At 46.6% G+C, this 17,162-nt stretch overlaps 1 protein-coding gene across 2 annotated transcripts in view; it reads right to left on the bottom strand.

Annotated features, from left to right (window-relative positions):
* The window catches only part of Nt5a (5' nucleotidase A), a 136,657-nt gene extending 123,894 nt beyond the window's left edge, over positions 1 to 12,763 (bottom strand). Inside the window, exon 1 of one of the 2 annotated variants that reach the window (XM_077664488.1) lies at positions 12,019 to 12,763. In XM_077664488.1, coding sequence (XP_077520614.1) covers positions 12,019 to 12,396 — 378 coding nt within the window. In that variant the 5' untranslated portion in view covers positions 12,397 to 12,763. The remainder of the gene's footprint in view (positions 1 to 12,018) is intronic. The other variant, XM_077664489.1, reaches the window with a different exon arrangement.
* Positions 12,764 to 17,162: the final 4,399 nt, after the last annotated feature.

Consider the following 17,162-nt stretch of genomic DNA (forward strand, 5'->3'; position numbering starts at 1 on the left):
CTTCTGTAGCTCTTTGCGCACAATGCTCCTGACAAGCTCACGGAGGGCCTCACTCTCTGTGCCGGGCAGCGGCATGTTGGCGTCCATAGGAGTTATATCCGCCGGACGGATGTAATGCGCGAACCTCTGCTGCAAGGCGCGCTCATTGCTCGTCGCCTCCCGAGCAAAGTCAACCACTATGCTAGGAGGGTCACGCACAAGTCCTACGAAAGCTGCTCTGACTCCACGCATAAGATGACATACCTTCTTCGTTTCAGAGATGGTAGGATCTGCGCGGTTGAAGAGCCGTATCATGTCTTCTACGAACATGGCAATGCTCTCATTTGGCCGCTGCACTCGGGACTGCAGGGAAACTTCAGCTCTCTCCTTCCGTTCGTTGCTGCCGAAGGTGTCGAGCAACTGTCACCAGACGTCTCGCCAGGTGGGGACAGTGGACTCAAGGTTTTCAAACCACGTCTTGGCGGAGTCGTCAAGGGCAAAATAAACATCCTGTAGCTTGTGGTCCTTGTACCACAGATTAAACTCAGCAGCCCGGTTGTAGCTGGCCAACCAGTCTTCAACGTCTTCGAACTTGTCGCCATGAAACGATGCGGGAGTGCGACGCGCATGGAGAAGCAGCGGTGGTGAACTGACGGCGTTCTGGGTGGTCTGGCTTGCTGCAGTGGACGTCATTACGCGGGTTGGTGCTGTCAGGGTCGGAACTCAGGATCTAAGACTTGCAAGCGGAGGCTTGCCTTGTGGACAGGTGTCGTGTGCACGGGGTGTAGCTGGGCGTCGTCGGAGGCTCCGGGGAAATCTTCGTGCATTGGGAAATTACCCAGAACCTGCACCAAAATGTCACCGAAAGCCGGCAGAAAGGGCAGAAAGCCACACCAGGACCAGCAAAGCAGACACACTCAGCGAACCAACGCACGAGCCGGTGAAAACAACGAAGACAACAAAGAAGGGTGCTCTCGCACCGCATGGCGGCAGCAGTAAATGGCTAACAGTGTGGCAATATGTATCAGCAGCGTGAACACAAAACAGGAAGAAGAAGATAGGCGGAAAATTCAGTGCGGAGGGACGAAAGACACTGGAAGGGGAACAAGTGTCTTTCCTCCCTCCGTGCTGAATTTTCCGCCAAAATGAACTACATCCAACTTGCCCAACTCAACATTCTCCTGAAGAAGATAGGACAGAGCGAAGAGCGGATATAGCTTCATTGCTGTCCTATCTTCTTTCTGTTTTGTGTTTGCGCTGCTGATACATCTGTATCCCATGTTGTCACATCAAACTTCAGAGATTGAAAAGGTTGGAAATCATTTGTTTTTAGGCGTTACCTATGATAGGAGTTTTTCTCATGTGAATAATGTCCGCATCAAAGTTGCAATATCAGTTGGCTGAAGAAGCGATCATATTTCTCTCTTCTTCAAAACTACTACCATAAAAACTGACAGCAAAAGGTTGTGAGTACTCAATCGGAAAACTGCACGTTTCTTTCTGTGTATTTCTGGGTAACGGTGTCTTCTTTTTCTGGTTTTGCTTTTTGAGGAAAGGAAATGATGCAGTAACTGTTTCGCATATTTTGATGAAGCACAAGTTGACTTTTAGGCAGCCAGGATTGCATAAAGCATCTCTTCCTTTCATGATTAGGATGCATGCATAACCTGAAGTTCTAGTGAGACATGCTTCTGCTTCTGCTGAGGCTTATTTTGAACGGTCAAGACATATGATTTACGGACGGTCTGAAGCGTCACCAAAGACTGGGCACCAATGAAAAACCTGCACATATAAAGCGCCCATTCATTTGATTCCACAAAGATTTGGGACAGAAGACATTTGGGAAAACTTCCATTGCCAGCTGGATCCCTTGATGGTGAACAGCACCTAAAACTCTGTGTTGTCATCCCTTTCCTTTGCTGGCGGCAGTTTAAGGCTGAGGTCTTCGTCCAACTAGTAGGCAACTGTAGTTCTTGAATCAATTTTTCCAATATCATACATGACATCATCACACAATGTCCAAGGTGGGAAGGGGAGGGGAGCACAGTACTCCAGAAAAAGGAATGGATGGATGGATGGCTGGAAGGTAGGAGCCACCATGCTCAGCTGTTCTTTTTCCTCTATTTCTGCTTAACCATGTTGCAAGTTATTAAAATTCGTCATTTTCCCCAAATACGTCTTCCTACACTTTCAACCTTATGTCACCTCTCCGCCTTTGAGCCACCAATCCTCCAATCACTTTTTGTAAATTCCCATCGCAGATTTATTAACATGACTATTGTTATCTCTAAACCCTAAGGCCTCAGAAAGAGTGACTGTGAGTGCATTGACATCGGGATGGATACCATCACATTTTAGTATGAGGTGCTCTATCGTTTTTACAGATTTACCACACACAGCACATGTGTCTTCTTCTTCGTTAAATTTTATAGCTGCACGTTCTAAGCCATCCTGACCTAGCTTCAAAAAGTAGGGCACTGCCTTTTGAGTTACAATAAAACGCTTCCTTCCTGATCTGCTGTTTCCAGTATCGATATAGTTCTACACTATGCATCTTTTCCATTGAATTTATCCAATTTTTACCTTCCGCGTTTTTAACCTGCCGTTTAATGCTCTGTTTTTCTCCGTCCTCGTGCCTGGCATACTTACTGACTAGTTTCCAACTCTTTTCCGCCACTGTGAGTCAACGCTCTTTCTATACAAGTATTTAAACACCATAGCTGCCCACCTGTAATCGTCCAATTTCCCCAGGCGTTCTTCGTATAGTATTTTACTCTGAGCTTCCCGTGCTTTGAACGATGCTCAGCCCATATCCCCCTCTACTGCCTCGTTTGTGGTTTTCCCGTGGGCTCCTAGTGCTAATGTTCCAACAGCTCTCTGATTTACTTTTAATCTCGACTGAACTTCTGCCCTTAAGCACAGAACCGTATTCCCAAGTGTAAGCCCCGGCACCATTATTCCTTTCCAAATATCTCTCAGTACTTCATACCTGTTGAAGTCGAGAGTTCGACGAAAACTCGTCTGGTCGGGGACAAACATGTTGACGAAGAAGAAGGAGCACCGACCAAAGAGAACAAAAAACAAAAACAGACGGGAGACTTCAGTGACTGCAGCACATTCTCCCTTTTCACCGCATGGAAGTGCGTTTGGGAGAACCCACGTGCGGCATGTTCAGATTCAACAGGGATCCCCAGGTGGTCGAAAGTATTCCGGCGCCCTCCGCTACGGCACCTCTTTCTATATTCCGCCTCTCATTTCCTCCTTCCTTCCCTCATGATGCGGTTGAAGTGCCAAACGACCGAGAAGTGAGAGAGTAACTGCGCCCTATCCGTTCCTCAAAATGTTTTTTCTTCGTTTTTCCGCATGCTTTGGTTATAGCCCGGGCCATCTGATGCGTGCTCAGTTCGCTGATGTTGAGTCCATTCTTCGGTCTAAGGATGACTTTGAAGTCGTTTTTTGGCAAAGGAGGTAGCTTCTCTCGCCGAACGGGATTCCACTTGAGTACGGGAGCTTTGTTCACATTGAAATGTGAACCTATTATGCCCATGCGCCCCATCGTAGACTACAGTCGGTCCCCTCTTCACAGTCTATACAGCTACCTCCATCGTATCCTCTCCCCTCTTGTCGGCCTTGGCTCAACGCATGTTCGCAACTCGACTGATTTCATCAAGAAGGTAAGCGACATAGCACCGGACGATGACGAGCTCATGGTCTCGTTTGACGTCAAGTCGCTTTTCACATGCGTTCCTGTCGACCTGGCCGTACAAGTCTGCTCTGCTGCTCTCGAAGCTGACAAGTCTCTACCTAAACGAACCCCCATTGAAGTTCTGGATCTCCGTAGACTCCTGCAGTTCTGCCTGGATAATACTTATTTCGTCTTCCAAGGACGCTTTTACCGTCAACTTCAGGGCACACCAATGGGTGCCTCTATATCAGTGACCGTCGCTAACCTCTGTATGGAATCCGTCGAGCACCGTGCCCTTGAAACGTTTGCATCACCTCCTAGAATTTTCCTGAGATATGTTGACGACTGCTTTTGCCTGATTCGTAATTCTGACTTAGCCGCCTTCTCGCACCATTTGAATTCTATAGAACGAGCAATAGACTTCACTACCGAAGAAGAAGCTAATGGTGCGTTGCCCTTTCTGGATGTATTGATAAGGCGGGACAGCAATAAGCTCAGTTTCAGCGTTTATAGAAAACCGACCCACACCGGAAGATACCTTAACTTTAATTCGGTTCACCCTGCTACACAGAAGAAATCAGTCGCTATGTCCTTGTTCAAACGATCGCAACGCATCTGCAGCTCCCTTGAAGACCAGACCATTGATTTTCAAACTGTACGACAAGAACTTTCAAGCAACCACTACCCGACCTCATTTGTGCAATCTGTGGAAAAACAGTTATGTCGCCCAGCAAGCGATACTCCTCTGTCACCCTTGAAACGTGCTGCCGTGCCCTATGCTCCCGGACTAAGCGAGGCTTTAGCACGCATCATGCGCACCTTTGGTGTTCATATCGTCCACGTTCCGACAAGAAAACTGCGCCATGCGTTGGTATATGTCAAAGACCCCCTTCCCAAAGAAAAATATCCAGGCGTAGTGTACAAGGTTCCTTGTTCCGACTGTGACTACGCATACATTGGCGAAACCGGAAATTTCGAGAGGCGACTAAAAGAACATAGTAACGATGTACGTAACAAAAAAAGTGGATTCAAATGCTATCGCCGAGCACGCAGTATCTACAGGCCATGACATCGACTGGGGTTGGGCACACGTGCTTTCAACGGAAAAGAAGCTATACCCTCGCCTGCACTTGGAATCATTAATCATCCAAACTACTAGTCACACCTTCAACCGCAACGATGGAAATCTTAACCCAATCTACGCACGCTCCCTGCGCCCTCTTTTCAAGCATATGTAATGCCACTGAGCTGCTTGCTTCATTTCAATGTGAACAAGGCTCCCGTACGGGAGCCGAAATGTCTGTTTTTGTTTTTTGTTTTCTTTGGTCGGCGCTCCTTCTTCTTCAATAAAACGGAGAGTTGAGCGAGTTGGTACATACTGCTGGGAATAACAGTGCGTAGACGAGGGACAAAGAAAGAAGAAGACAGGACCGGCGCTGACTAACAACTGAAAGTTTATTAGAAAAAACACGCAAAATATACTCATTTGACAACCACGGGCGCGTGCGCAACACCAAAAGCCACAGTGATAAATCAATCACTTAAATCCAGATACATTAGTTCACAGTCATGAACTGTTACAGAGGGGGTGCTCACGCATGAGTCAATGTTTTTATGAATATGAAACGCTTCACTGATTTCTCTTGTTAGTTTATCTTTGTGTTTGTACAGGATTCTAGTTTTATTAAAGATGGGTGTACATGATTTTTCAGAAGAATCAGGCTGGTTATTCCGGGGACAGTTCCTATAATGTAAAGCCAGATTTGAGGACGGAGCCCCTTTCAGAGAAGTGTTGTGTTCTCGTAGGCGGGTATTTAAGCACCTTCCTGTTTGACCTATGTAGGTCTTCCCGCACGTGAACGGCACTTCATACACAACCCCTTCAGCACAAGGGACAAACCTCAGGCCATGCTTTATCTAGCACCTTCTTTTTGTTTTTCTTCGTTTCTTTTCCTCTTCCCTGGCCTTTCTATCTACAATGGCACACAATTTGCCGAGCTTGTTAGGTGCAGAAAATAAAACATCAACTCCATACCTGCTGCCCACTTGCTTCAAACGGTGTGAAGTTTGATGAATGTACGGAAGAACAGCAATTTTCTTTTTATCTTTTTGTGAATGATCCTGAGATTCTCCCCTTTTGACCTTTTTAATTATCTTACTACAAGCAAGTACTAAGACATCATCTGGAAAGCCCGCAATTCTTAGCCTCTGAACCTGCTGATTAAAACTTGTGCTGATACCATGCACGCATGACTTGGCAATGGCAGCACCTAGGCAAGAAACTGCAATGCCACATTTAACCACCTTCGAATGCGCCGAACGAAAACTGAGCAAAGGCTTTTCAGATCTCTGTAGGAAGGACCAGCACACGTGATCTGGCTTCGTTGCCAATCTTATATCTAAAAATTGTAACTCATTCCCTTGAGGTTTTTCACAGGTGAAAGTTAGGCCGTGTCTGCTTTCGTCAAAAATCTTCAACACCTTATCGACCTGCCTATTGAAGTCGTCGTGTTCCACAAAAACAAGATAATCATCCACATATCTGAAGATGCGTTTTGTATTGGCACCCAAATTACTCTAAACAGCTTTATCTACATAACTGAGAAAGATGTTACTTAGTACAGGAGCCACTTTTGAACCAATGCACACCCCCTGTTTTTGAGTGTACAACCTCCCCTCCCATTCAACAAAGGTGGACTTAAGATAAAACGATAAAAGCTCCAAAAAGGCCCCCAGAGAGATCCCGCATTTTGAAATGAAATCGCTTTCATCATTCTCATCTTCTATACACTTGCGAACATATCGTAGCAGACTATTGTGCGGAAGTGAATAAAATAAGTCCTGAACATCTATGCTGAACATACTGCACGAACCCGGATTATGACACTTCAAATAGTCGACAACAGCCAGGCAATTAGACACAAGAAACGGATCATCAATTGTTAGTGAACCAAGGTTTTTCTGTAAGAAACTTGAAACCTCATATTGCCATGTTGCACGCTCTGTAACAATACAGCGGAAAGGAACATCGGGCTTATGCGTTTTTGCTGAAAAAAATATGTCCAGACAGTCTTCTTGAGCATTCTTAACAGACGAGTGGAGCCATTGTAGATTCATTTCGCCCAGTAACCTCAAGGCTTCTCGCTTTTGCTGTTTAACATTGGCAGGCAATGGTTTAAAGTTCTTTGCGATGGCTACTCGGGCTTTTTCAGTAAACAGTTTCTCCGGGAGAATGACAAAATGCCCCTCTTTATCAGAGACGGTCAGCCTCAACTTTTCAGATAGCAGGAAATTAACCAAGGGCGCGAAGTTACAACTTTTTTCCCGCCCATCCTGAGTTCTTTTCAAGGCATCAACACATTCAATGACGCACCTAGGCCGCTCCTCTTGACGAACATGACGCGAGATGGACCTTGCAAGAGCCAATTTTTCCTGTTTGTCAAGCGTCGGCTGGATGCAAAACTTCGGCCCGAACTTCAGCACTCCCTGGAACCTCTCTGGCACTCGCTGCTCACCCAACACCAGTAGCTTCCCTTCAGGATTTGTGGGCTTCTTCTTCCTAGGCAACCAAGGGCGGGACGAGTACCAAAGGAAATCCGTGTGCCTGTTTGCCACTTCACACCACTCACGGCAACGTCGGGCGTGAAGCACATCCTGGCCGCATGCTACCCAAAGGCAGTCCTTGTAAAAGCGATGCTGTCGCCACCACTCCGAAGATATTATCCGGCACATCCTGCGGCTGTGGCCTTTTGAAGGAAGCATCCCGCCGCACAACACCTGAATCTCAACTGGGCACAGCGCACGTCTTGCATGCCATGAGGCTAGCCGTGCCTTGAAAGCACACAGAGCGATTAGTGAAGCCAAAGCGGCCGGGTTGTCAAGTGGAACGGAATTAACACATGTAACAGGGCTCAATGTACAAGAAATAAACTTCAATAAAACGGAGAGTTGAGCGAGTTGGTACATACATGCTTGTCCCCGACCAGACGAGTTTTCGTCGAACTCTCGACTTCATCAATCTTCGCCGGGCGTACAGCCAACCCATCGTCACAAGCATCCGCCAGTACGTGTCCCTGATCACCCGCATCTCTTTGTTCAAAGGCCATATTAAGTTCAACCTGACATGCAAGTCCTTTTCTGTTATTCCACGGTCCCTCCGTTTGATCCGTCCAGTCTGCACACGCTTTGGTCTGAGCGTTGTCGCCAAAGCCGAACGATCACTCCTTCAGGCCAGGATACTGGAATGCAAAGATAAGCTAAGAGTTCTAGACAACGAGGCATTCTTCACTCGAAGTCGCTTGGAATCACTCTACCCTGAAGAATTTGCCAGCATTCAACTGCACGCCAATCACAAGGCAGCTGTACAGTCCCGGTGTGCTGAACTTGCACACAAAAACAAATTGCATCGCCTTCTTCCGCAACGCCCAAAAACTGAAAAAGCTACGCCCACAACCGTTGTCAAAAACTTCTCGTACAAACCTAGCAGCGCTGAAATTTCTGTTTTAAACCTTGGCCTCAATTTCAACACTGGACCTACTCTTGACCCCAAAAAACTTGTGTGTGCTGTGGAAAACGCGGTGAATCAGGTGGAAGCGTCGCGCCGCGATGAAGCAAGGACTCGCGCAGTCAGCGTCCTCTCCAAGTATCGCTCAGGACAACACCTGTCCCCGCTTACCACAGAACCGCAAAAAGCCGTGAAGAGCCTGCGAGACAACAAAGATCTCGTTATACTCCCCACTGATAAAGGAAACAGCACAGTTCTCTTGAACCGAACTGACTACATAAGCAGAATGGAAATCCTCCTGGAAGATGAAAGCACCTACTCCCGTCTTGACAAGGACCCAACCTCGAAAGTTCAGCGCGACTCTGCTGTGCACCAACGGCTCAGCCCCTGCTCTCTACGGTCTACCGAAGGTGCACAAACCTAGTATGCCCATGCGCCCCATCGTAGACTACAGTCGGTCCCCTCTTCACAGTCTATCCAGCTACCTCCATCGTATCCTCTCCCCTCTTGTCGGCCTTGGCTCAACGCACGTTCGCAACTCAACTGATTTCATCAAGAAGGTAAGCGACATAGCACCGGACGATAACGAGCTCGTGGTCTCGTTTGACGTCAAGTCGCTTTTCACATGCGTTCCTGTCGACCTGGCCGTACAAGTCTGCTCTGCTGCTCTCGAAGCTGACAAGTCTCTACCTAAACGAAACCCCACTGAAGTTCTGGATCTCCGTAGACTCCTGCAGTTCTGCCTGGATAATACTTATTTCGTCTTCCAAGGACGCTTTTACCGTCAACTTCAGGGCACACCAATGGGTGCCTCTATATCAGTGACCGTCGCTAACCTCTGTATGGAATACGTCGAGCGCCGTGCCCTTGAAACGTTTGCATCACCTACTAGAATTTTCCTGAGATATGTTGACGACTGTTTTTGCCTGATTCGTAATTCTGACTTAGCCGCCTTCTCGCACCATTTGAATTCTATAGAACGAGCAATAGACTTCACTACCGAAGAAGAAGCGAATGGTGCGTTGCCCTTTCTGAATGTATTGATAAGGCGGGACAGCAATAAGCTCAGTTTCAGCGTTTATAGAAAAACGACCCACACCGGAAGATACCTTAACTTTAATTCGGTTCACCCTGCTACACAGAAGAAATCAGTCGCTATGTCCTTGTTCAAACGATCGCAACGCATCTGCAGCTCCCTTGAAGACCAGACCATTGATTTTCAAACTGTACGACAAGAACTTTCAAGCAACCACTACCCGACCTCATTTGTGCAATCTGTGGAAAAACAGTTATGTCGCCCAGCAAGCGATACTCCTCTGTCACCCTTGAAACGTGCTGCCGTGCCCTATGCTCCCGGACTAAGCGAGGCTTTAGCACGCATCATGCGCACCTTTGGTGTTCATATCGTCCACGTTCCGACAAGAAAACTGCGCCATGCGTTGGTAAATGTCAAAGACCCCCTTCCCAAAGAAAAATATCCAGGCGTAGTGTACAAGGTTCCTTGTTCCGACTGTGACTACGCATACATTGGCGAAACCGGAAATTTCGAGAGGCGGCTAAAAGAACATAGTAACGATGTACATAACAAAAAAGTGGATTCAAATGCTATCGCCGAGCATGAAGTATCTACAGGCCATGATATCGACTGGGGTCGGGCACACGTGCTTTCAACGGAAAAGAAGCTATACCCTCGCCTACACTTGGAATCATTAATCATCCAAACTACTAGTCACACCCTCAACCGCAACGATGGAAATCTTAACCCAATCTAGGCACGCTCCCTGCGCCCTCTTTTCAAGCATATGTAATGCCACTGAGCTGCTTGCTTCATTTCAATGTGAACAAGGCTCCCGTACAGGAGCCGAAACGTCTGTTTTTGTTTTCTTTGGTCGGCGCTCCTTCTTCTTCGTCAACATCTTCATACCTGTTGTACCCCCACAATGCCCTATGTTTTGTTATCCCGGCATCTCTTCGCTCTTTGGCTATGAGAGACTGCCCGTGCTTTTCGTGTACATCTGCCCTTTGTTTACCCATACACCAAGATATTTGTATTCGGCCACTTGGGGTATTTCATGGCCTTGTATTGTAAGCTCCTGATCAGTTGATCGTTGAAAATCATTACACCGAACTTAGCTGCGCTAAAACTGACACCTTGACTGTCTCCTTCATCTCCACTGCGATTAACCAGAGTTTCCAAATCTTCCTGGCTATCTGCTAACAGTACAATATCGTCCGCTTAAATTAAACCCGGTAGTCGTTGCTCAACAACCTTTCCGCCTAATCTGTACGATAGATTACAACCAAGATTGCTGCCTTGTAGCCTTCTTTCCATACTTATCGTATAAAGTATGAACAGCAGTGATGATAGAGGACAACCTTGCCTTAATCCTTTGTGTACCTCGACAGTTGTCGTACTCTTAATTCCTTCCCATGTTATTTCAACTTTATTTTCTCAACATCTTTCCTGTAGAAAATCAATTACCTCATGACCGATACCTTCATCTTTTAATAAGTTCCACAGGAGTTCCCTGTTCAAGTTGTCAGTTGCACCGCTTATGTCCAGGAAGGCTAAATACAGAGGTCTGTTTTCTGCCTTAGCTATTTCTATGCACTGGGTAAGCACGAACAGGCTATCATCTAAGCAGCTACCACTTCTGAACCCGTTCTGAAGTTCGAGTTTTCTATTACTTTCTACCCATGACTACATTTTTAATTTCACCGCCTGCATCACCAGTGTGTATATAACTGATGTTATCGTGATCGGTCGGAAGGATTTTATGTTCGTCTTATCTTATCGCCTTTCCCTTCATAAATCGAATTCATTTTATTCTGTTTCCAGCTGTGCGGAATTTGCTTATTTGTTATGACTGCCTCCAATGTTTTTATCAGCGTTTCCTTGCCTCTTGAGCCAAGTTCATTAATTAACTTGATATTAGAATTTCGTCTATCCCTGCAGGCGTGCATTTTGGAACATTTACTTCCGCCCTTTTGTAGTTAAAAATGGTCAGTTCTAAGGTGTTTTCTATTGTGCTATCCTGTGTTGCTCCCTCATTTGGGGCAATTACCCTATCATCTTTTCTAAATCACTCAGCTATAACTGGCACAATGTAGTTCACAGCGTCATCTCTCTCTAAATATGTTCCCTCGGCATCGTGAATCTGTTGCTGCTTTCTGTGATTCGCTTTCCCCAGCCAGCTTATATGGTTCCAGAATTTTCTTGGCCTCCCCTTAGTTGCATCGCGAACTTCAGCCAGCCAGCGATCAGAGGACTGCTTCATTTTAGCCTGGAAGAGGACCTGCACTAGCTGTTTCTTTCTTCGACAAGATTCCCATTGTAGTACTGATAAGCTCCAGCTCTCCAGCGCCACCACCGTTGGCAAGCGCCACCAAATTGTCTTTTGTTGTCAACACAGTGCACTCACCATGTTTCTGATGCCACCAATGATGCCACGGACCGAGACTGTGCGCTGCAGCCACAGACAGCATGCACTATTTTTAAAATAATGGAAACCTCGTCAGGTTATGTGTATTCATTCTTGCAGCTAATATGGTGACGACACAACAAGGCCGGGCATTGCAGAAAACAAAACAGGCATTACCGCGTCTTTTTCATTCCCTTTGGCACATATCTATTGTAACAGCAATGTTTTGAATGTGTGCGCTGCCTGTGATCGACTTAATCACAAAGAGCCCTGGAGAGATGCATAAGTTTACAAGAGCTTTCTTGTGTCCTTCAAAACAAACCCTCCCTTTCTAGCCACAGCAACAGACGTCTGCTGAAACAAAAGAGAGCTGGCGCTAGGGGCGTTCGAGAAATGACAGTTGTCAGCCACAGTCCAGTCACGCTCACCTCCGCAGCGGAGAGCCGCGCGAAGCCCCTGTAGGCGCGGCCCACTCTTCCGCGGGCGTCAAACTTGACCAGCAGGCCCCGCTTCTTGTCGAGCAGCAGGCCCTTGTGCGAGAAGCCCCGCGCGCTGGGCCAAGAGCTGCCGTCGGCGCGTCGGCTCGCGCCCTTGTCCAAGTGCTCGCGGACGCTGCCGTGGACGAGCTCGAACAGCGCCGGCAGCCGGTACCGGGCCAGCGTGTTGTCCAGGTCGAAGCCGACTGCGTCGTAGTCGGCCAGGCAGAAAGTGGCACCGTCGCTCGGCGTCCACCCGCGCCGAGGCCCCAAAGCGTGCGGGACACGGCGGGAAACTCGCGCGCTGCCCAACTCCGCAGCGCGTATCATAAGATAGCTAGGAAAACGATTCCTTCCAGCGAGCACAGAAGCGCGGCCAGCCTCCTCGGGGTAGAAACTACAGTTTCGATTTTAGACCGTTTCGGCTACTTTCACGGTGTTGGACACTGCAGCTATGCCATGCCCATGCCGCGCTACCCGTTGAAAATACCCTCGATTACCTGCACCGGTGTGCACCGGAGTGCATTGGATACAAATTCCATCCTCGATCAAATGCACCGGTGCTAAGCGATAGAGGCTAGAAAGTTTGACTCATGGAGTGATTTGACTAGTGTCGTGGACGCGCCAGCGGAGAGGAAATGATTTGCAAATGACGGCTCACATATGGTGCTGCAGCTAGCATTTCTGGATATTAGGGGAGCCTATGACAACGTTACTCAGGAGCATTTGTGGGACATATTGGACACATTGGATGTGGAAAATGGAGTAATTAATCTTTTAAAAGATATATATAGAGGTAACAGAGTGCTCATAAAATGGGAAAAAAATGTATCAGGGCCTGTAGAGATACAGCGGGGGCTTAGACAAGGATGACCTCTGGCCCCTTTGTTGTTCATGTTGTACCTGCAAGGTTTGGAAGCCAAGCTAGAGGGGAGCGGACTAGGCTTCAACCTATCTTTTTTCAAGCAAGGGGAATTGATTAAACAGACATTACCGGGACTAATATACGCGGACGATGTAGAAGTTGTTAGACATATGCAGTACAGAGGGAGATAGATTAGGCTTCAAGTATAGTAAGGAAAAATCTGCAGTCATGATATTTAATGAAGAGGGCGGCGAGCATAGAATACAGGAGTTCGTGCTAAAAGTAGTGAATGAGTACAAATATCTTGGGGTGTGGATAAATAACAGTGTTGAGTATCTGACAGAGCATGAAAAATATGTAATGAATAAAGCTAGTAGGAATGCAGCTGTCATGAAAAATAGGGCACTGTGGAATTACAATAGGTATGAGGTGGTAAGAGGGATCTGGAAGGGAGTGATGGTCCCTAGCCTGACCTTCGGGAAGGCGGTCCTGTGTATGAGGCCAGATGTTCAAGCAAGGCTGGAAATTAGACAACGGGGAGTAGGGAGGTTAGCTTTGGGAGCACATGGCAATACACCAAATCAGGGGGTACAGGGGGATATGGGATGGGCGTCTTTCGAGAGCAGAGAGGCTAGCAGTAAGATAGCATTTGAGGAACGATTGAGAAGGATGGAGGAAAAGCGGTGGGCTAGGAAAGTTCTCAGATACCTGTATATAAAGAATGTTGACACGAAATTTAGAAAGGGAACTAGAAAATTGACAAGCAAATATCTAGACAGCAGTAAGGGGGCAAATCAGCATTTATCGGTTAAGAAAAAGGTTAAAGGAACAGAGAGAGCTTTGTGGAAAACAGGGATGCTGACTAAATCGGCACTGGAAACATACCGGACCTTTAAACAGGAAATTGCCAAATAAAATATGTATGATAATTGTAGGGGAAGTTCCTTGTTGTTTGAGGCCAGGACTGGAGTTTTGCGGACTAAGACGTATAGAGTCAGGTACCAGGAGATAGACACTTTGTGCATTGCGTGCGGAGAGGAGGAGGAAACGGCTGAACACTTGATACTTTTCTGTAAAGGGCTTCACCCTACAGTGGAAGGCAGCGGGGCTGACTTACCCAAGGCATTGGGGTTTAGTGATAGTGAAGGGAAAGTGGATTTTAAGAGGTTAGAAGTAACCAAGCGAAGGTTATCTGATTGGTGGCTAAAAGCAAGACAGGAGTAAAATTTCACAAGACATGGCTAGGTGGCTTGAGCCACCGCCCGATGTAAAGGGTTCAGCCGTATCCATCCATCCATCCATCCATCCAAAGCACGTGGTACATAATTTATCGAAGGAGGTTAGACCGGTTACAGCAATAGCTTCACTTGAGCAAGGAGAGTGGGAAAGGGCAGAGAAAAAGGTTCCTAGTGGCACATCAACAGGACCAGATGGTATCCCGATTATGTTGATAAAGAAGTTAGGACCAAAATCCAAGCAAACATTAATACAGGTAGTGAACAAAATGATAGTGGATGAGAAAGTTCCCGATGAATGGCGATTAAGTAGAATGAACATGATATATAAGGGAAAGGGGGACAAAGCAGACGTAAGTAACTATCGCCCCATAACAGTGACATCTGTGGTTTGCAGGGTGGTGATGGAAATTATAAAGGATAGACTGCAGGCTTGGGTGGAGAACGAGGGGGGGTGGGGGGGGGGGGTAGGGGAACTACAGAATGGGTTCCGGAAACAAAGGAGGTTGGAGGACAATCTATTTTCATTGACACAGTGTATAGAAATTGCGGAAAAGGAACATAGGCCCTTATTGCTAGCATTTCTGAATATTAGGGGAGCCTATGACAACGTTACTCAGGAGCATTTGTGGGACATATTGGGCACATTGGACGTGGAAAATGGAGTAATTATTCTTTTAAAAGATATATATAGAGAGAACAGAGTGCTCATAAAATGGGAAAAAAATGTATCAGGGCCTGTAGAGATACAGCGGGGGCTTAGACAAGGATGTCTTCTGTCCCCTTTGTTGTTCATGTTGTACCTGCAAGGTTTGGAGGCCAAGCTAGAGGGGAGCGGACTAGGTTTCAACCTATCTTTTTTCAAGCAAGGGGAATTGATTAAACAGACATTACCGGGACTAATATATGCGGACGATATAGTGATAATGGCTGACAAGAAGGAAGACCTGCAGAAGTTGTTAGACATATGCAGTACAGAGGGAGATAGATTAGGCTTCAAGTATAGTAAGGAAAAATCTGCAGTCATGACATTTAATGAAGAGGGCGGCGAGCATAGAATACAGGAGTTCGTGCTAAAAGTAGTGAATGAGTACAAGTATCTTGGGGTGTGGATAAATAACAGTGTTGAGTATCTGACAGAGCATGAAAAATATGTAATGAATAAAGCTAGTAGGAATGCAGCTGTCATGAAAAATAGGGCACTGTGGAATTACAATAGGTATGAGGTGGTAAGAGGGATCTGGAAAGGGGTGATGGTCCCTAGCCTGACCTTCGGGAATGCGGTCCTGTGTATGAGGCCAGATGTTCAAGCAAGGCTGGAAATTAGGCAACGGGGAGTAGGGAGGTTAGCTTTGGGAGCACATGGCAATACACCAATTCAGGGGGTACAGGGTGATATGGGATGGGCGTCTTTCGAGAGCAGAGAGGCTAGCAGTAAGATAGCATTTGAGGAACGATTGAGAAGGATGGAGGAAAAGCGGTGGGCTAGGAAAGTTTTCAGATACCTGTATATAGAGAATGTTGACACGAAATGGAGAAAGCGAACTAGAAAATTGACAAGCAAATATCTGGACAGCAGTAAGGGGGCAATTCAGCAATTATCGGTTAAGAAAAAGGTTAAAGGAACAGAGAGAGCTTTGTGGAAAACAGGGATGCTGACGAAATCGGCACTAGAAACATACCGGACCTTTAAACAAGAAATTGTCAAAGAAAATATCTATGATAATTGTAGGGGAAGTTCTTTGTTGTTTGAGGCCAGGACTGGAGTTTTGCGGACTAAGACGTATAGAGTCAGGTACCAGGAGATAGACACTTTGTGCATTGCGTGTGGAGAGGAGGAGGAAACAGCTGAACACTTGATACTTTTCTGTAAAGGGCTTCACCCTACAGTGGAAGGCAGCGGGGCTGACTTACCCAAGGCATTGGGGTTTAGGGATAATGAAGGGAAAGTGGATTTTAAGAGGTTAGAAGTAACCAAGCGAAGGTTATCTGATTGGTGGCTAAAAGCAAGACAGGAGTAAAATTTCACAAGACATGGCTAGGTGGCTTGAGCCACCGCCCGATGTAAAGGGTTCAGCCGTATCCATCCATCCATCCATCCATCCATCGTGTTGTGCGCGCGCTCGGCAGCAATGCCGGGTAACGCATTTCGCTGTAACGGCTGCGATATTTGTCTGGCCAAAGCACTATAATACGAGTGTCCATATGTTCTGAGGTGCATGCGGCGTCGGTCAGCAGCGATATTCTGAGCAAACCACTTTCGAAGCTACTGCTTCAGGTGGGCACATACTGTTGAAGCCGCGAGCGGTTATATTTTTGCTTGTTTATGCTTTGGTTGACCCATTTTCGCGGGAAAAGGAACGAGGAAAAACTGTGCAACAAGAGAGTGACGAAGGGGAATGATCGAGCACAACACGACATGCGCAGAAACAAGAAAGGCTCGTCATCCAAGAGATTGAGCGAAATTACGGCCTCACGTGTGGAAGGCACCATTCGCGGATGGTCGTTACAGTCCCGAATACATTAATGTAATCACATAAATAAGGGAACAGAACACATTAACGGAAACTGACGTTGCTAACTATCGCCCAATATCTCTGACATGTATATCTTGCAAACTTCTCGAACACATCATTGCATCTAACACGGCATTACATTTAGAAGGCAACGGTTTCTTCTTTTCAAAACAACATGGGTTCAGAAAAGGGTTATCATGTGAGACACAACTACTCGAATTTACTAATGAGCTTTTTCACGGTATGGACGAAAATCTTCAAATCGACTGTATATTCCTAGACTATGCTAAAGCCTTTGACCGCGTTCCACACTGTCGTTTAATAGCGAAACTCTCATCATTGCGCCTCGATTCATTAACAATTTCTTGGATAAGAAACTTTTTATCATTTCGAAAACAATTCACTTCTATTGATAACCATTCATCCCATTTAATTGATGTAACATCAGGCGTACCGCAAGGTAGTGTAATAGGCCCGTTA

Source organism: Amblyomma americanum, chromosome 5 (assembly GCF_052857255.1).
Source record: "Amblyomma americanum isolate KBUSLIRL-KWMA chromosome 5, ASM5285725v1, whole genome shotgun sequence".
Classification (NCBI taxonomy): domain Eukaryota; kingdom Metazoa; phylum Arthropoda; class Arachnida; order Ixodida; family Ixodidae; genus Amblyomma; species Amblyomma americanum.